Source organism: Callithrix jacchus, chromosome 9 (genome assembly GCF_049354715.1).
Source record: "Callithrix jacchus isolate 240 chromosome 9, calJac240_pri, whole genome shotgun sequence".
Lineage (NCBI taxonomy): Eukaryota > Metazoa > Chordata > Mammalia > Primates > Cebidae > Callithrix > Callithrix jacchus.
Genome location: NC_133510.1, coordinates 97378998 through 97399382, shown reverse-complemented (window position 1 = coordinate 97399382; position 20385 = coordinate 97378998). Strand labels below are relative to the sequence as shown.

General features: G+C 39.9%; 1 protein-coding gene across 8 annotated transcripts in view; it reads left to right on the top strand.

The window, feature by feature from the left end:
• The window catches only part of CEP83 (centrosomal protein 83), a 183263-nt gene that overhangs the window by 151112 nt on the left and 11766 nt on the right, over positions 1-20385 (top strand). For 7 of the 8 annotated variants that reach the window (XR_013522025.1, XM_035257301.3, XM_035257302.3 and 4 more), the window contains one exon: positions 662-791. Coding sequence is in view for 7 of the 8 variants with exons in the window: in XM_035257301.3 (XP_035113192.2) it covers positions 662-791 (130 nt within the window). In the remaining variant the exon portion in view is untranslated. Of the gene's footprint in view, positions 1-661; positions 792-6553; positions 19483-20385 lie in introns of those variants that run through there. The other variant, XM_054238746.2, reaches the window with a different exon arrangement.

Here is a 20385-nt window from a genome sequence, read left to right as displayed (position 1 = left end):
GTGATTTAATTCCAGCTAAGAAACTTAAAATCTTGTATGACCTTTGGCAAGTAATCTAACTTCTCAGGGTTTGTTATTTTCATTTGTACTGCCTGTAGTAAGGATACTTAAAAAATCATATAAAGTATGCAGAATAGCTTTAAAAATATAAGTTGTTATAATGTTATTTTAAGATATCATTTGTATGAATTTACTCTAGTCAGAAGACATACTGCATTAAGATTTGATACCTGGCTTGATTTTCTAAGTTTATGAGGATAAATATTTGTAGTTTGATGGTTATTATATTTCATACCTGGTTATCAAGTGTTTATCTTGCCATTAAGTAGATGTGAGTCCTTAAGCAAGTTAGTTAACTGTTCTAAGCCTCAGTTTCCTCATTTATAAAATGGACAGAAGTATAAAGGTGACAGAAATACCTAACTCGGGATTTTCGTAAAGAATAAATGACACAATACACAGTGTCTGTTCCAGTGCCTGATTCATAGGAAGTGCTCAGTAATGGTGAGATTTGCAAACATATGGCCATACAAGAGGGCCTCTAGTTAGATAATTACGAATGTGATCAGACAGGTAGTGAGTTTGCTTATACTTGAGATAATATCTATTTATTCCTAAGAACTTACTTAACTTCCGTGTTTTACATACATTCTTCTGACAGGACATTGGAAGAGAAACAGATACAGTGGTTGGAAGAAAAGCATAAGCTTCATGAGCGTATCACAGACAGAGAAGGAAAGTATAATCAAGCTAAGGAGAAATTGCAGCGAGCTGCAATTGCCCAGAAAAAGGCAAGTGATTCTTATTAAAGTCATTGCTATAGAGTAAAATATAATTAACTTTTTTTTTTGTTTGAGAGTCTCACTCTGTCACACAGGCTGGAGTGCAGTGGTGTGATCTCGGCTCACTGCAGCCTTTGTCCCCTGGGTTCAAGTGATTCTCACACTTAAGCCTCTCAAGTAGCTGGAATTATAGGCATGTGCCACCACGCCTGGCTAATTTTTGTATTTTTAGTAGAGACAGGGTTTCCCCATATTGGCCAGTCTGGTCGCAAACTCCTGACCTCAAGTGATCCCCAAACCTCAGCTTCCTAAAGCACTGGGATTACAGGCAAGAACCATCACAACCAGTCTAATTAACTCTTTTAGGAGAATATATAGTTGAATCTGAGATTTTAGTGATATGTTTAATTTGATATATAAGCATCACATTTTGCTGTCAACCTTGCAGAAATAAATTGGGAAAATCCAAACTGTCCAGCAGGTTTGTTTCTAAATTTTGTGTGTTAAGTCAGTTGTTTCGAGCTGACATGTATTTTCTCACACAGAAGGTGTTTTTCAGAGTGATGGTTTCCAGGCCAACCCATGGAAGTCATATTTAACACATTCTCCAGTTAAATTATAGTGTGATGAAGCTTGTTTCAATTATACCTACTATCTATTTTATTGCTTTTGTGGTTAAAAGGCTTTTTTGTTTCCAGTTTAGAAATATAGGAGCATTTTTTTGCCCCAGCAGAAGGAACTGAGACTCCCTTGCCTTCTGAAACAGCTACAATAGTTCCCACAGCATTGATTCTTTTTAAGTTTTGCCTTTGCAGGCATACTTTTCCCCAGAACCTAAAAACTTTGTTTTCTTGGAAACAGTCCTGGGCGTGGTGGAAATAATGTATCTAGATGGATCATCTAAGTCAGTGGCTTACAACTTTTTTCTATTTCAGTAAACCCAAGGAATGTAGCAGGTCCCATTAGTAACCATGACTCATAGCAGTGATTAAGGGAGGGACATGGTAATCTTTTTACCAGGATTAGAGGAAGAGGAGGGACATGATGAATTAAGTGTGAGTGTGTGTGTGTGTGTGTGTGTGTGTGTGTGTGAGAGAGAGAGAGAGAGAGATGTAAATTTGAGTTGTCTCCATTTGATAGATTCCCTTATCAGTAGCATTGGTTGTGGAGAAGAGAGAAGATCTGAGATGAAAGGAAGATGCTTCTACGTGTGGGAACCATTATCTGAATATCTGTTTGATTACTGGAAAGGTTAACTGATTATATATGGATGAGAGAAAATAACTCTAGATCATTCACATATTCTGAATTTGAAAACCACATAGCAGTTCCTAGACACCTTTTTATGTAATTGGATATCACTGCCAAATGTTACTGACAGTTGGAGTGACAACATGAGTAGTCTAAAAGTCGTTACTTCTCTACTTTCTTGGTGTCTGAATATTACTTTTATCTTCTCAAAATACTAGAAGTAGTATTATTAGAAAAGCAGCATTTATTATATGGAGATCCCAGTGTTTTATACCCAAATATGCACACTTGGTTGTTTTTCTGTATTTGTCATTTTTCTTCCTCTCTGTCAATGTAAGTACTAAAAAGTGTATGGGTATTAATGGGATTTCAGAGAATTGTATTATGACCTGTGATTTCAGAAATCCTCCTGATTTTAGTTTACACTGTGTTTGAAGCCTAGAAACAGCTGAAGCCACATTACAGCAAGAAATCGCTAGAAATTGTAAGAGCTAAAATATTGAGGCTTTAGGGATAAGTATCTTACAGATCAAATTCTAATTATTGAGGTTAGTTTGGGTTGAATTCTTTTGAAGCAAAAGTGACACCCAGTGGTGAGATTATCAACTAATCATAAGTATACCAGAAGGAGGGGAGGAGGTGATATTTTTAAAAATCTACAGCATATAGCCAGACCCCATCTCTACAAAAAATAACTGCATGGTGGCACATGCCTGTAGTACCAGCTGAGATGGGATGATCCCTTGAGCCCAGGAATTCAAGATTGCACAGAGCTATGATGGTGCCACCGCCCTCCAGCCTGGACGACACAGCAAGACCCTATCTGGAAAAAAAATTGAAACAAAAAAAGCACCAAAACACTGCAAAGTAACATTTCATTAGTATTGTGACAGGTCAAATTTTCTTCTGAAATATCTGTCAAATGCTGAATGTAAAGATAGTAAATAGTAATTTTATTTTTAAAAATGTGATCTGCGGCCAGGTGCGGTGTTTCACGCCTGTAATCTGAGCACTCTGGGAGGCCAAGTTGGGTGGGTCACAAGGTCAGGAGATTGAGACCATTCTGGCCAACATGGTGAAACTGCATCTCTACTAAAAATAACAAAGATTAGCTGGGTGTGGCGAAGTGCACCTGTGATTCCAGATACTCAGGAGGCTGAAGCACAAGAATCGCTTGAACCCAGGAGGCGGAGTTTGCAGTGAGCTGAAATCTCACCACTGCACTCCAGCCTGACGACAGAGTGAGACTCAAGTCTCAAAAGAAAAAATGTGATCTATGGATTGTGATTTAAGTTATAGTGGAATTGGTAAGGTCATTTCAGTGAATGATTATGACCTAGAGTTGTCTTACTATGTGGGACACTGCTCTAGGAGCTTACAAGTCTACATCAATTAAAATGGAAAAACGCGTAACTTAGAAATACAATTAGAAAGTATATACATGTATATAGTTATAGGACTGAAGGGATCTTAGCATTCAGATAGCTTTTACACATTAGCAAACTAAAGTAGGAGGTACCCAAGATTACTTGACTAGTAAGGATCAAAAGTTGAGTAAAAATCTACATGTTTCTGTTCTCAGTCTGGTGCTCTTTCCACTGCTCTGTTACACTTTAATTTCTTACTTTCTTTGATTCCAATTACTTCATAACTTTTCTCTTTATTATGGTCCATCTGAGTCATTTCTTATGTCAGAATGATCACTGTAAATTAATTTAACTCAAACCCTTTCCCATTCAAGTTAAAGATAATGCTTCTATTTGACAAATTTGGCTATCAGATTGCATAAATATAATTCATAAGAGTGCAACAGACTTTTTAGGTTCTTTAATGCCAAAAATCATAACATTTCATGCCATTAGACTTAACAAAAATTACAAACTATGACCCCTAGGGCAGAAATAATAATCTGTTAGAGTTGTTTTCCTGTGAAAAGTTTTTTTTCTCCCTCAGGCTGCCATCTAAGGATGTTTGCTTCAAGCTCCAAACTCCAAAGCAAAAAGATTGTCATTTCTGCTGTTTTGGGGTAGTCCTTGGTGTAAAGGATGTTTTGTTGTGTTGAATTGTTTGCAAAAGCTTGACTAGGGTCTTGAGTTGGGATGCCATTCTATGATTGATACATACAGAGATAATGTATTTTCCCCACCCCCACTGAAAAGAGATCTTTTGAAGTGAACACAGTGAATTTTTCTTGAGGCACCCGAAATGACAATTTTTTTTTTTTTGAGATGGGGTCTCTATCACCAGTCTGGAGTACAGTGGCATGATCTTGGCTCACTGCAACCTCCGCCTCCTGGGTTCAAGCTATTCTCCTGCCTCGCCCTCCCAAGTAGCCAGGACTAGAGGTATCCACTACCACACCCAGCTAATTTTGATATTTTTAATAGAGACTGTGTTTTACCATGTTGGCCAGGATGGTCTCTATTTCTTGACTTCGTGATCCGCCCACCTTGGCCTCCCAAAGTGCTGGGATTACAGGCATGAGCCACTGTGCCTGGCCTGTTATTTTTATTCTAAGGTATGTGTCTCTGAAATAATTCTTGGTCAGATGCTATTATGAATGCTTTCAAAAAAGAGATGAATTATAGTCTAAAGTTGCAAAATAACTTACTGAATATGTTGTGTGGCCTAGATTATGCTATACACTGTGGGGGGAGGAGAATAGAAGCCGTGATTACTCTTTGCCTTTGATGACTGTATAATCTTGTTGGAGAAATAAGATAACATGCAAGAAACCCCTAAATAATATTGCTAGTCACTCCTGGGTGATTTATGCAGATGCTATAAGAATCACTGTGGTAGACAGAAAAAAGTCTGAAGACAAGGAGACCACTTATGAAGCTGTTACAGTAAACTTGAAGTTAAGTAAGAAGTCTGAAATTGGGTCTTGGAATATAGGAATGAAGGTGAAGGGTGACTGCCAGAGGTATTCCAAAGGAAAAAATAATTACAAAATATATTGGTAAATAAGAAAGATAACTATGAAGCATTTTAGCTGTGAGAAGATGTAAGTGCAGTTATTACAATGGATTGAAGAATGTCAGTTGCGGAGTAGAAAGATACAAAACACATGTCAGATATGAAATGATGGTGGTACATCCATGTAGACATGACTTAGATCCTTAAGTAAAGATATTGTTTAAGTAACTAAAAATAATAGAATGTGAAGTACAGAGATGCATAATTCAAATTAGAGATATATAATTAGAAACTCAAGATTTTGCAGATTGCTGAATGCTAAGTTTACTAAGAACAAGTAAACTACAGAGGTAGAAGCTATATTGTGATGTTATGGGAACCAAAGGTAAAGATATCAAAGATAAATGGCCATTAACATTAACACTATTGAAAAAAAGTTAATTGGATTTGACTAGAAGGTGGTAAAAGGGGAATCCCAGCCTTAATTCTTATATCTGTGTTTTTTTTTTAATTGTTCTATTTATTAGTCCTTGTGTCATAATGTTTATAATATGAAGGCATCCATTTGACTATCCTGTGATTGTGTTGGACCACTCAAGTAAAAATTTGAATCATTCCTTTCCACTAATTTTCCCTCTGGGCTTTCCATTTCTTTCAGTAGATGTTATTCTTGCAGTCACTTAGGCTTCAAACCTGTGATTCATCCTGATGTCTGCCTTATCTCCAAATTTAGTCAGGCACTATATTAGTTTCCTAGGGCTGCTGTGACAAATTACCACAAACCTTGTGGCTTAAAACAACAGAAGTTTATTCTCTAGCAGTTCTGGAGCCTAGAAATTCACAGTCAGAGTGCCAGCAGGAGCATGCTTCTTCCAAAGGCTCTGGGGGAGGATCTTTTTTCATGCCCCTTCTCTAGCTTCTGGTAGTTGCTGGTAATCCTTGGCATTCCTTGACTTTTAGACAGACACATCACTCCAGTCTCTGCCTTGTCTTTCATGATATTCTCTCTGTGTATCTGTGGCTGTTTGTTCAAATTTCACTCCTCTTATGTAAGGACACCAGTCATAGTGGATTTAGGGTCCACTCTAATCCACTCTAACTTCATCCTGATTACACCTGCAGACTTTATTTCCAAATAAGGTCATCCGGGTGTGTTTTCCAATACCAGCTATCATTTCTCAGTTCTCTGGATAACAATCAGGTGTCCAAAAATTCAATTCTGATCACCATTCTTAAAAAATCTGGAGACAACAGATGCTGGAGAGGGTGTGGAGAAAAAGGAACAGTTTTACACTGTTGGTGGGAGTGTAAATTAGTCCAACCATTGTGGAAGACAGTGTGGCGATTCCTCAAGGCCTTAGAAATAGAAATTCCATTTGACCCAGCAATCCCATTACTGGGTATATACCCAAAGGACTATAAATCATTCTACTATAAGGACACATGCACACAAATGTTTATTGCAGCACTGTTTACAATAGCAAAGACCTGGAATCAACCCAAATGCCCATTGATGATAGACTGGATTGGGAAAATGTGGCACATATACACCATGGAACATTATGCAGCAATCAGAAATGATGAGTTTGTGTCGTTTGTAGGGACATGGATGAATCTGGAGAACATCATTCTCAGCAAACTGACACAAGAACAGAAAATGAAACACCGCATATTCTCACTCATAGGCGGGTGATGAAAAATGAGAACACATGGACACAGAGAGGGGAGTACTAAACACTGGGGTCTATTGGGGGGAAAAGGGGAGGGCCAGTGGGAGGGGGAGGTGGGGAGGGATAGCCTGGGGAGAAACGCCAAATGTGGGTGAAGGGGTGAAAGCAAACAGAACACACTGCCATGTGTGTACCTAGGCAACTGTATTGCATGCTCTGCACATGTACCCCAAAACCTAAAATGCAATAAAAAAATAAGAAAAAAAAATTCAGTTCTGAAACTACCTGGAGTTAGATCGCACAAATTAAAGGGCTCAGTCCCACAAGACTGCCCTAACTTCAGATGCCAGTTGGATAGCTGAGTCACCCATATTCTGACTGACTAACTTAGGGATTCCCATGACCCCCTCCTTCAGTTTCATAATTTGCTAGAATGGCTCACAGAATTCAGGAGAACACTTATATTTACCAGTTTATCATAAAGGATAGAGTCAGGAATAGTCAAAGGTGAGAAATGCATTGGGCAAGGTGTTGGGGGTCAGGTATTGTGGCGCAGAGCCTCCATGCCCTCTCTGTGTGAGCCACCCTCCCAGCAAGTAAATGTGGTCACCAGCCTGGAAGCTCTCAAAATCTCATTGTTTGAGAGTTTTGTAGAGCACAGTCTCCAGTCCCCTCCCCTTCATAGCGGTCAGGGGAGTGAAGCTGAAAGCATTCACTATTTAATCGCTTGGTCTTTCTGGTGACCAGCTCCCATCCTTAGGCTATCTAGAGGCCTCAACTCTAAGTTACATCATTAACATCAACTCAGGTATGATTGAAAGGGACTCGTTATGAATCATTAAAAAAAACACTCCTATCACTTACACAATTCCACAGGTCTTGGGAGCTCTGTACCAGGAATGGGGAACAAAGACCAAATATATTTCTTACTATACCACAGTCACATTCTAAGGTTCTGGATGCCCATGAATTTTTGGGAAACACTGTTCAACTCAAAATATCTCATAGGCCTATGAATTCTTCCTTTATGATGCCTCTCAAATTTTCTCCCACCCCATTTCTTTTCATTCCTGTTACTAACATCCTTGGTCAGACTGTCTTCACTAAAAGGTTTATCTGTATTCATTTATCCAGTTTATTCAACAGATCTGTTAAGCGTCTATGATGTATCAGGCAATCATTCACTGGAATACAGAAGTAAACAAAGACCCTGCACCGAGGAGCTTACATTGTAGTTGGTTGGGAGACAGAATAAAAAGAGAAATACTCTCAGGTGGAGGTGAATACTAAGAGGAAAACTGACAGGAGTAGGCTGGGTGTGGTGGCTCATCCCTGTAATCCCAACACTTTGGGAGGCCAAGGCAGACAGATCACCTGAGGTCAGGAGTTCAAGACGAGCCTGTTCAATATGGTGAACCCCATCTCTACTAAAACTACAGAAATTAGCTGGGCATGGTGGCAGGTGCCTGTAATGCCAGCTACTCAGGAGGCTGAGGCAGGGAGAATTGCTTGAACTTGGGAGGTAGAGGTTGCAGTGAGCTGAGATGGTGCCACTGTCCTCCAGCCTGGGCAACAGAGCAAAATTCTATCTCAAAAAAAAAAAAAAAAAAAAATTGACAGGAGTAGGGGGTGCTGTTTGATGTAGTGGTCAGGTAAGGCTTCTCTGGTAAGGTAAGATTTGAGCAGAGACTGAAGGAAAGGAGGGAGGATGCCACATTGTTACATGTAAGGTAAGGCTGTTCCAGACAGAGGGAATAGCAAGTACAAGAGTATGTTGAAGGAACACAGGAAGCTCGGGGAGCTAGAATGGAGAGAGGTAGTAGGAGGCCAAATTATGCCATGACTTCAGCTTTTATTCTGAGTAAGGTAGGAACACACTGGAGATTTTTGAATTGAGAAATGATATCTGAATTACATTTTGGAAGAATCTCTCTCTATTGTGTAGAGGGGCAGAATAGGAATCAGGGAAACTACTTTTTAGTAGTCTAGGTTACAGATCAGCATTAAAAAAGGTGAGTTTAGAACTAAAAAAACATACAGTGATGAAAATCATTAACTCAGTGAATAGATTTAATAGTGGACAACATCAGCATCATCAAGAGATGAGTAGAAATCAGTGACACAGACAGATAATGTATAATGAGGAAAATAGCAATGCCAAGAGCTGGTTTTTAAAAAGATTATGACATTGATAAAGCTTTGGCAAAACTGATTATCCTCAAACTCCCCACAAAGTAGTTGAGCTACGATTAGATATAGCCACAAATGTCAATATAGTGAATGAAAAAAGGGGTATCTACATATAGATATTAACTATCTACATATTGATATTCAAAGGGATAGTATAAAACTATTATGGTAATTAATCATGCAATTTAGAATAAATAAAGGCATTTCTTTCAGAACATTTTAACAAACCTAATACCAGAAGAATTAGGTCATTTGGATAGTCCAGTATCTTTAAAGAAATGAAATCTTATAAAAAAAATTTTTCAATTTAAAACCTTCCACAAAGAAATGCCTCATTTGGCTTCACTGGAAAATTTTTCCAAATACTTAAGGAATAATTAATATTAAGCTTAACAAACTCTCCCAGATAATAGAAAAAGAGGAAACACATCTCCACTTATGAGGTTAGAACCTGATACAATCATTGTAAGAAAAGAAAAATTGCATCACAAACATAGATGTGAAAATCTTAAATATTAACAAACTGAATTCAGTGATACAGAAAAGGGCTGGATGCAGTGGCTCACGCCTATAATCCCAGCACTTTTGGAGGTTGAGGCAGGCAGATTGCCTGAGCTCAGGAGTTTGCAGCCAGCCTGGGCAACATGGTGCAACCCATCTCTACTAAAATACAAAAAATTAGCCAGACATGATGGCATGTGCTTGTGTTCCCAGCTACTTGGGAGGCTGAGGCAGAACAATTTCTTGAACTGGGAGGCAGAGGTTGCAGTGAGCTGAGATCGTGCCACTGCACTCCAGCCTGGGCAACAGAGCAAGACTCTGTCTCAAAGAAAAAAAAAAAAGATAATATGAGCATTTAGGTTTTTTGTTTGTTTGTTTTGTACATTAAGCTCCAGGGTACATCCTGCAGGATTGTTGCATAGGTACACACATGCCATGGTTGTTTTGCAGTCTCTATCCCCCTGTTGCCTACATCATGCATTTCTCCCAGTGTTTTCCTTCCCCAGCCTCCCTGCCCACCGCTGTCCCTCCACTAGCCCCCTACCCCCCAACCTACCCGTGTGTTATGTTCCCCTCCCTGTGTCCATGTGTTTGTATTGTTCAACACCTGCCTATGAGTGAGAACATGAGGTGGTTGATTTTCTGTTCTTGTGTCAGTTTACTGAGAATGATGGTTTCCAGATTCATCCATGTCCCTACAAAGGACACGAACTGATCATTTTTTATGGCTGCATAGTATTCCATGGTGTATATGTGCCACATTTTCCTTGTTCAGTCTATCATTGATGAGTATTTGGGTTGGTTCCAGGTCTCTGCTACTGTAAACAGCACTGCAGTGAACGTATGTGTGCATGTGTCTTTATAGTAGAACAATTTATAATCCTTTGGGTATATACCCAGTAATGGGATTGCTGGGTCAAATAGAATTTCTATTTCTAAATCCTTGAGGAATCGCCACCCTGTCTTCCACAGTGGGTGAACTAATTTACACTCTCACCAATAGTGTAAAAGTGTTCCTTTTACAGCATCCTCTCCAGCATGTTGTCTCCAAATTTTTTAATGATCGCCATTCTGATTGGCGTGAAGTGGTATCTAAATGTGGTTTTGATTGGCATTTCTTTAATGACCAGTGTGATAAGCATTTTTTTCATATGTTTGTCGGCCACATAAATGTCTTCTTTTGAAAAGTGTCTGTTCGTATCCTTCGCCAACTTTTTGATGGGCTTGTTTTATTCTTGTAAATCTGCTTTAGTTCTTTGAAGATTCTGGATAGTAGCCCCTTGTCAGATGGGTAGATTGCAAAAATTTTTTCCCATTCTGTTGGTTGTGGGTTCACTCTAATGATTGTTTCTTTTGCTGTGCAGAAGCTCTTAAGTTTAATTAGATTCTGTTTGTCTATTTTGGCTTTTGTTGCCATTGCTTTTGGTGTTTTAGTCATGAAGTCCTTGCCTATGCCTATGTCCTGAATGGTATTGCCTAGATTTTCTTCTGGGTTTTTATGGTGTTAGATCTTATGTTTAAATCTGTAATCCATGTAGAGTTAATTTTAGTGTTAGGTGTAAGGAAGGGGTTCAGTTTCAGCTTTCTGCACATGGCTAGTGAGTTTTCCCAACGTCATTTATTGAACAGGGAATCCTTTCCCCATTGACTCCTTTTGTCAGTTTTGTCAAAGATCAGATGGCTGTAGATGTGTGGTGATGCTTCTGAGACCTCTGTTCTGTTTCATTGGTCTATATCTCTGTTTTGGTACCAGTACCATGCTGTTTTGATACCAGTACCATGCTGTTTTGATTACTGTAGCCTTGTAGTATAGTTTGAAGTCAGGTAGATTGATGGCTCCAACTTTGTGGTTTTTGCTTAGGATTGTCTTGGCTATGCAGGCTCTCTTTTGGTTTCATATGAAGTTTAAAATGTTTTTTTTTTCCAGTTCTGTGAAGAAGGTCAATAAGAGCTTGATGGGGATAGCGTTGAACTGTAAATTACTTTGGAGACTATGGCCATTTTCACGATACTGATTCTTCCTAACCATGAGCCTGGGATGTTTTTCCAACTGTTTGTATCCTCTTTTATTTCCTTGAGCAGTGGTTTGTAGTTTTCCTTGAAGAGGTGTATTACATCCTTTGTTAGTTGTACTCCCAGGTGTTTTATTCTCTTTATAGCAATTGTGAATGGGAGTTTGCTCATGATTTGGCTCTTTGTTTGTTATTGGTGTATAGGAATGCTTGTGATTTCTGCATGTTGATTTTTTATCCTGAGACTTTGCTGAAGTTGCTTATCAGCTTAAGAAGGTTTTGGGCTGAGATGATGGGGTATTCTAAATATATGATCATGTCATCTGCAAATAGAGACAATTTGACTTCCTCTTTTCCTAATGAATACTCTTTATTTCTTTTTCTTCCTAATTGCTCTGGCTTGAACTTCTAGTACTGTATTGAATAGAAATGGTGAGAGTAGACATCCTTGTCTAGTCCCGGTTTTCAAAGGGAATACTTCCAGTGTTTGCCCATTCAGTATGACATTGGCTGTGGGTTTGTCATAAATAGCTTTTATTATTTTGAGATACATTCCATTGATACCTAGTTTATTGAGGATTTTTAGCATAAAGACTGTTGACCTTTGTCAAAGGCCTTCTCTGCATCTATTGAGATATTTGTGGTGTCTGTCTTTCGTTCTGTTTATGTCATGGATTCTGTTTATAGATTTGTGAATGTTGAACCAGCCTTGCATCCCCGGGATGAAGCCTACTTGATTGTGATGGATAAGTTTTTTGATGTGCTGTTGCATTCCTTTTGCCAGTATTTTATTGAATATTTCTGTGTTGGTGTTCATCATGGATATTGGCCTGAAGTTTTCTTTTTTAGTTGTGTTTCTGCCTGGTTTTGCTATCAGGATGATGTTGGTCTCATAAAATTAGTTAGGGAGGATTCCTTCTTTTTGATTGTTTGGAATGATTTCAAAAGGAATGGTACCAGCTCCTCTTCGTACATCTGGTAGAATTCAGCTGTGAACCTGTCTGGACCTGGAGTTTCTTTGGTTGGTAGACTATTAATTTCTGCCTCAACTTCAGCTCTTGTTACTGATCTATTCAGGGTTTCAGCTTCTTCCTGGTTTAGTCTTGGGAGGGTGCATATGTCCAGGAATTTACCCATTTCTTCCAGATTTACTGGTTTATTTGCATAGAGCTGTTTGTAGTATTCTTTGATGGTAGTTTGTATTTCTGTGGAATCAGTGGTAACCTCCCCTTTATTGTTTTTACTGCATCTATTCAATTCTTGTCTGTTTTCTTTTTTATTAGTCTGGCTAGTGGTCTGTCTATTTTGTTGATCTTTTAAAAAAAACAGCTCCTGGATTTATTGATTTTTTGAAGGGTATTTTGTGTCTCTATCTCCTTCACTTCTGCTCTGATCTTAGTTATTTCTTGTTTTCTGCTTGCTTTTGAGTTTTTTTGATCTTTCCATTTTGATGAGGGTGTTGATTTTAGATCTTTCGTCACTTCTCATGTGGGCATTTATTGCTATAAATTTCCCTCTAGACACTGTTTTAAATGTGTCCCAGAGATTCTGGTATGTTGTGTCGTCGTTTTCGTTGGTTTTGAAGAACAAAATACCATTTATTTAAAAATGCATGCAAACAGAACAAATGCAAAAACAAATGCCAGTGATGCCAGTGTCTTAGAGTGTTATACATGCAAATATCACATAAACCAACAATCCCACTTACAGTTATTTATTTCAGTGAAAGGAAAGCTATGTTCACACAAACTCCTATATTTGGATATTTGTAGCAGTATATTCATAATTGCAAAAGCCTGGAGACAATCCAAATGTCCTATAAAGGGTGAATGTATAAACAAACTTACACATTTATACAGTGAAACTACTCAGCAATAAAAAGAAATGAATGATTGATACATGCAGCAACTTGGGTCGATCTCCAAGAATATTTTTATTTCTGCCTTCATTTCATTGTTTATCCATTCGTCATTCAGGAGCAAGTTGTTCAGTTTCCATGTAGTTGTGCAGTTTTTAGTTTCTTTATCCTGAGTTCTAATTTGATTGTGCTGTGGTCTGAGAGACTGTTATGATTTCTGTTCTTTTGCACTTGCTGAGGAGTGATTTACTTCCAATTATGTGGTCAATTTTAGAGTAAGTGTGATGTGCTGAGAAGAATGTATATTATGTGGATTTGGGGTGGAGAGTTCTGTAGATGTCTATTAGGTTCCCTTGGTCCAGATCTGTGTTCAAATCCTGAATATCCTTGTTAATTTTCTGTCTTGTTGATCTGTCTAATATTGACAGTGGAGTGTTAAAGTCTCCCACTATTACTGTGCGGGAGTGTAAGTCTCTTTGTAGGTCATTAAGAACTTGTTTTATGTATCTGGATGCTCCTGAATTGGGTGCATATATATTTAGGATAGTTCACTCTTATTACTGCATTGATCCTTTTACCATTATGTAATGCCCTTCTTTGTTTCTTTTGATCTTTGTTGGTTTAAAATCCATTTTATCAGAGACTAGGATTGCAACCCCTGGTTTTTTTTTTGTTTTCCATTTGCTTGGTAAAACTTCTTCCATCCCTTTATTTTGAATATATGTGTATCTTTGCATGTGAGATGGGTCTCCTGAATACAGCACACCGATAGGTCTTGACTCTTTATCCAGTTTGCCAGTCTGTATCTTGATTGGGACATTTTACCATTTACACTTAATGTTAATATTGTTATGTTTGAATTTGATCCTGCCATTTTGTTACTGGCTGGTTGTTTTGTCCATTAATTGACGCAGTTTCTTCATTGCATAATTGGCCTTTACCATTTGGTATGTTTTTGCGGTGGCTGGTACTGGTTGTTCCTTTCCATGTTTAGTGCTTCCTTTCAGGAGCTCTTGTAAGGCAGGTCTGGTGGTGATGAAATCTCTCAGCAATTGCTTGTCCGTAAAGGATTTTATTTCTCCTTCGCTTATGAAGCTTAGTTTGACTGCATATGAAAATCTGGGTTGAAAGTTCTTTTCTTTAAGGATGTTGAATATTGGCCCCCACTCTCTTCTAGCTTGTAAGGTTTCTATTGAGAGGTCCGCTGTGAGTCTGATGGGCTTCCATTTGTGGGTGACCTGACCTTTCTCTCCTGCTGCCATTTTTTCCTTCATTTCAACCCTATTGAATCTAATGATTATGTACCTTGGGGTTGCTCTTCTTGAGGAGTGTCTTTTTGATATTCTCTGTATTTCCTGAGTTTGAATGTTGGCCTGCATTGCTAGGTTGGGGAAGTTCTCCTGGATAATATCCTGAAGAGTGTTTTCTAATTTGTTTCCATTCTCCCTGTCACTTTCAGGTACACCAATCAAACGCAGATTTGGTCTTTTCACATAGTCCTATGTTTCTTGAAGGCTATATTTGTTTCTTTTACTCTTTTTTCTCTAGCCTTACCTTCTTGTTTTATTTCATTGAGTTGATCTTCAATCTCTGATATCCTTTCTTCTGCTTGATTGATTCTGCCACAGAAACTTCTGTATGCCTTGCAAAGTTCCTGCGCTGTGTTTTTCAGCTCCATCAAGTCATTTATGTTCTTCTTTAAGCTGGTTATTCTAGTTAGCATTTCATCTAACCTTTTTTCAAGGTTTTTAGTTTCTTTGCATTGGGTTAGAACATGTTAGCTCAAGAAGTTTGTTATTACCCACCTTCTGAAGCCTGATTCTGTCAGTTCATCAAATTCATTCTCCATCCTGTTTTGCTACCTCGCTAGTGAGGAGTTGTGGTCCCTTGGAGAGGCGTTCTCATTTTTTATAATTTCATCTTTTTTGCTCTGGTTTCTTCCTATCTTCATGAATTTATCTACCTTTGGTCTTTGAAGTTGGTGATTTTGGATGGGATCCCTGAGTGGATATCCTTTCTGTTGAAGTTGAAGGTATTTCTCTTGTATGAGGCATGTTTTTGGTTATGCAGTGTCAGGAAGCCACTTGATGATGTAGTCTGTTGCTTATCTGCCTGCAAAGGCACTGCTGGCTGCTTCAGGCTCAGCCCGACTGCTGGGTAGTCCTCCTCTGAATTTTGTTTACACTTGTGAGATTAAACCCACCTTTCCAATGGCTTCCTTCCTCCTGCTGAGCTCAGTCGTCCCGAGTTGAGTTCAAACTGATGTGTTGACTGCAAAACTCTAGCAAGAGGGCTTCAATTTGCTGGACTTTGTGGGGGTGGGACCTGGAAGCCATATCACCTGTTTCCCTACTTTCAACTGTTTCTCTTTCTAGGGGACAGGTAGTTCCATCCTGCAGGTATTCTCGGCTTTAGTTAAAACTTTTGCAGGTCTGTGCCAACAACTGGCAGTGCCGGGCAGGCCGGAGCTATTGCTTGGATCTGTGTTGATAACTCGCACTTTTCAGCCCAGCGGCATTCTCCTGTACTGTAGGTTGCAGAAGCTTTGCGGGAAGTGCAATATCTGGACCAGAGTGCCAAAGGGGTAAGGTCCTCTGATCCTCTAGGCCAGTTGCACTTCCCAGGTGGGGCAGTGCCCGCCCTGCTTTGGTTAACCCTTTTTGAGCTACTCCTGCCCTGCTTTGGTTCACCCTCTTTGGGCTATTCCCACTGTCCAACCAGACCCATTGAAATAAACCTGGTACCTCGTTTGTGAACATGGAGATCGCATGCCTTCTGGGTCTCTCTCGCTGGGAACTGCTCTGCGGAGTTGTTCCTATTTGACCATCTTGGCAGAAGTCACATTTAGTTTATTATTCTAGGAATACAGGTGGCTTAAGAGGCAAAATTGTTCAGTGTAATTTGACACCCTAACAGAACAATGAAGGAAAACTATTGTCATTTTAATAGACATAGAAATGTAATTTGATAATATTCATCACCCATTCATGACAAAAAGTTTTGTCAAACTAGGAACAGAAGGGAATTTTCAATATTATAAATGATATCTACAAAAATTTCTACCAAAATTGTGTAAAAAAGAATTTTTTTCTACAAAAAAGAGATATAAGTTAGGTTTTATTCTAGGAATACAGGTGGCTTAAGAGGCAAAACTGGTCAGTGTAATTCAACACCCTAACAGAACAAAGAAGGAAAACTATTATAATCGTCTTAATAGACGTAGAAACATAGTTTCACAGCATTCACCACCCATTCACGATAAAAACTTTTGCCAAATTAGGAACAGAAAGGAATTTTCAATCTTATAAATGGTATCTACAAAAATTCTTAATCAGTAATATCAAACTTACTGATTAAAAATATTGACCACTTCCCCTTACTTACCCAAGGTCAGGAACAAGACAGATATCTCTGCTATCACCATTTGGTTTAATATTTTATTAGAGGTTCTAGCTAGTGTAATAAGACAAGAAAAAGAAATGGAGTGGGAGGCTGGCCAAGATGGCCACCTAGAAGCAGCTAATGTGTGCCACTTTCACAGAGAGAAATAGAAGGGTTAAGTAAATACAGCACCTTCAACTGAATCATCCAGGTACATGCATTGGGATTTATCAAGAAAACAACTTGACCCAGAAAAAATGGAGAAAAGCAAGCAGGACAGTCACACACTTGTGAGTAACACAGAGCCAGGGGAGCCTCCTCCTCCCAGGGAAGGGGTGAGTGAGTGAGTGACCCTGGTGATCCACACTTCTTCCTTGAATCTTTGCAACCCTTGGGTCAGGAGATCCCCTTGAGAACCCACTTTGCCAGGGCCTGCAACTTGATACACACAGTTAGGCGGAGTCTCAGCAATGCAGCCACTCAGATACACACAGAGCCCTGGGAGCTTTAGATACCCAGGTTTCCCATCAAAAGCAACTGCAGCTCCAGCAAAGCAGGTTAGACCCCTGTACATACCCATAGGAAAGGGTCTGAATCCAGGGGGTGGAGCAGTGACAGTCTGCAGGCCCTACTACCATAGTACCTTGTAGGATAAGACCCACTGGCTTAGAATATAGCCAGCCTCTGGTAGCAGTGTTACACCTCTGTGAAATGGAGCTTACAGAGGGAGGGGTGGGCGGCCATCTTTGCTGCTTTGCAGCCTTAGCTGTTGTTGTGTTCAGTGCAGCCACCCTATGGAAAAGTGCCAAGACTGCTTTTTTATGCAGGTCCCAGACCCTGCTTCTCAATGGGTTGGGGACCTCCCAGCCAAGGTCTCTAGTTACCCATGGTGTTTGCCAGCTGGCAGTGGTTCCAAGCCTCCCTAGGACAGAGTTCCCAGAGGGAGGGACGGGCTGCCATCTTTGATGGCATTTTTAGCGATCGTTGCCTTTGGGATCTAAGGAGTCTGAGATGGTTAGGGACTGGAGTAGTCCCCACTACTGGAGTAGTGCAACAGCTCTAAGAAGTTGCCAGACTGCTTTTTCATGTGGCTACTGGATCTTGTTTCTCCTCACTGGGTGGAATCTCCTGATTGAAGTCTACAACCATACCCCTACCTGTGTTTTCTGGCCAGCAAGAGTTTCAAACCTCCCTGGAATGGAGCTCTCAGAGGGAGGAGCAGTTTACCAACTTTATTTTGCAACCTTAGCTGTTTGCCTTTGGGATTTGGAGAGTCTGAAGCAACTGGGGATTGAACACACCCCCATCACAGCACAACTGCTCTATGAAAAAGTGGCCAAACCGATTTTTTACGTCAGTCCCTAATCCCATTCTTCCTCACTGGACAGGACCTTTTGGCCAAGGTTTCCAGCCAGTGTTTTTTTGGATGGCAGCAGTTTCAAACTTCCCTGGGACAGAGCTCCCAAATCAAGGATTGGGCCACCTTTTCTGCTGTTTATCAGCCTTAGCTGTTGTCTTCAGGCTTTAGAGAGTCTAAGGTGACTGGGGATTGGAGTGGACCCCTAGCAAAGTATGGCTGCCTTGTGAAAAAGTGGCCAGACTGCTTTTTTTTTATGTGGGTCCCTGATCCTGTTACTTACTGGGTGGGATCTCCCAACCAAAGTCTCTAGCCACCTCTTGTTAGTGTGTTCTGCTGGCAACAGGTCCGTGTCTCCCTGGGACAGAGCTCCCAGCGGGAAGGGCAGTCCACCATCTTTGCTGTTTCATAGACTTCCCTATTGATCCCTTCAGGTACTGGAAAATCACAGATGAAAAGGGACAGGAGCAGACCCCCAGCATACTGCAGCAGCCTTATAGAAAAGTGGCCAGACTGTTACATGGGTCCCTGATTCTGTATCTTCTCACTGAGCAGGTCTTCCCAATCTGGGTCTCTAGCCATCCCCTCTAGGGCTGTCAAGCCAGTAGCAACTCTGATACTCTCTGTGACAGAGCTCCTAGTGGGAGGGATGGGTTGTCATCTTTGCTGTCTTGCAGCCATCACCCTTACTGTCTCCAGGCTTTGGAGAGTCTGTGGGGACCAGGGCTGGTATGGATGCCCAACACAAAGCACCTACCTCAGAAAAGTGGCCAGACTGTTCTCCATGCAGGTCCCAGTTCTTACTTCTCCTCGGCAGGGTAGCCCAACCTCAAACTCTAGCACAACTACCCTGACAGTGCCTGACCACTTCAATCAGAGGGAACCCAGCAGTTAAAGGAACACTCCCACACAGAGATGGAACCAAAAGACAGAAGGAATCAAAAGAACTCTAGCAACTCAAATGGTCAGTGTGTCAACTCAAATGGCCACTAGTTGTCCAGCAAGGGTTCTTAACCAGGCTGAGTTGGCTGAAGTGACAGAAATAGAATTCAGAAAATGGATAGGAATGAAGATCATCAAGAATCAGGAGAATGGCAAAACACAATCCAAGGAAACTAAGAATCACAATAAAACAATACAAGCACTGAGATACTAAATAGCCAGTATGAAAAAGAACCTAACTGATCTGATAGAGCTGAGAAACACACTACAAGAATGTCACAGTGCAATCACAAGTATTAACAGCAGAACAGAGACCAAGCTGAACAATCTCAGAACTTGAATACTGGCTCTCTGGAATAAGACAGACAGAATGGAAAAGAATGACAAAACCTCCAAAATATATGGGATTATATAAAGATGCCAAATCTACAAATCATTAGCATCCCTGAAAAGGTATGGGGAGAAAGCCAACAACTTAGGAAATGTATTTCAGGATATTGTCCAAGAATACTTCCCCAACCTCACTAGAGAGACCAACAGAAAGAACTACAGAGAATAAGATTCTACACAAGAAGATAATTTTCAAGACATATAATCATCAGATTTTCCAAGATCAAAATGAAAGAAAGAATTTAAAGGCACTTGGAGAGAAAGGGCAGGTGACCTACAAAGGAAATCCCATCAGGTTAACAGCTGACCTCTAAGCAGGAGCCCTTCAAGCCAGAAGCGATTGGGGACCTATAATCAGCATTCTTACAAAAAAAAAAAAAATCTTAGAATTTCATATCCAGTCAAACTAACCTTCCTCAGCAAAAGAGAAATAAGATCCTTTTTAGATAAATGCTGAGGGAGTTTTTTACCATCAGACCCATTTTACAAGAGATCTTGACAGGAACACCAAATATGGAAAGACAATTACCATGATTCTGGTGAGAGAGAGCATACAAAAAAATTATCAGCTGATACAAAACCACACGTACACAGACTAGACTATAAAGCAACCACACAAACAAGCCAGCCTAATAACCACCTAACAACACAATGACAGGTTCAAATCCACACGTAAATCAATACTGACCTTGAATATAAATGGGCTAAGTGCCTTATTTAAAAGGCACAGAGTGGCAAGCTGAATAAAAAAGCAAGACCCAGTGGTATGCTGTCTTCAAGAGACACATCTTACATGCAGTGACACCCACAGGCTCAAAATAAATGGATGGAGGAACATCTGCCAAACAAATGGAAATCAGAAAAATGCAGGGGTTGCAGTCCTAATTTCAGACAAAACAGATTTTAAACCAACAAAGATCAAAAAAAACAAGGATCACATAATGGTAAAGGGCTCAATTCAATAAGAAGACCCAACTATCCTAAATATATATGCATCCAACATAGGAGCACTCAGATTCATAAAGCAGGTTCTTACAGACCTACAAAGAGACTTACACCCCGACATAATAACAGTGGGAGATTTCAACACTCCACTCACAGTATTAGATCATTGAGGCAGAAAGTTAACACA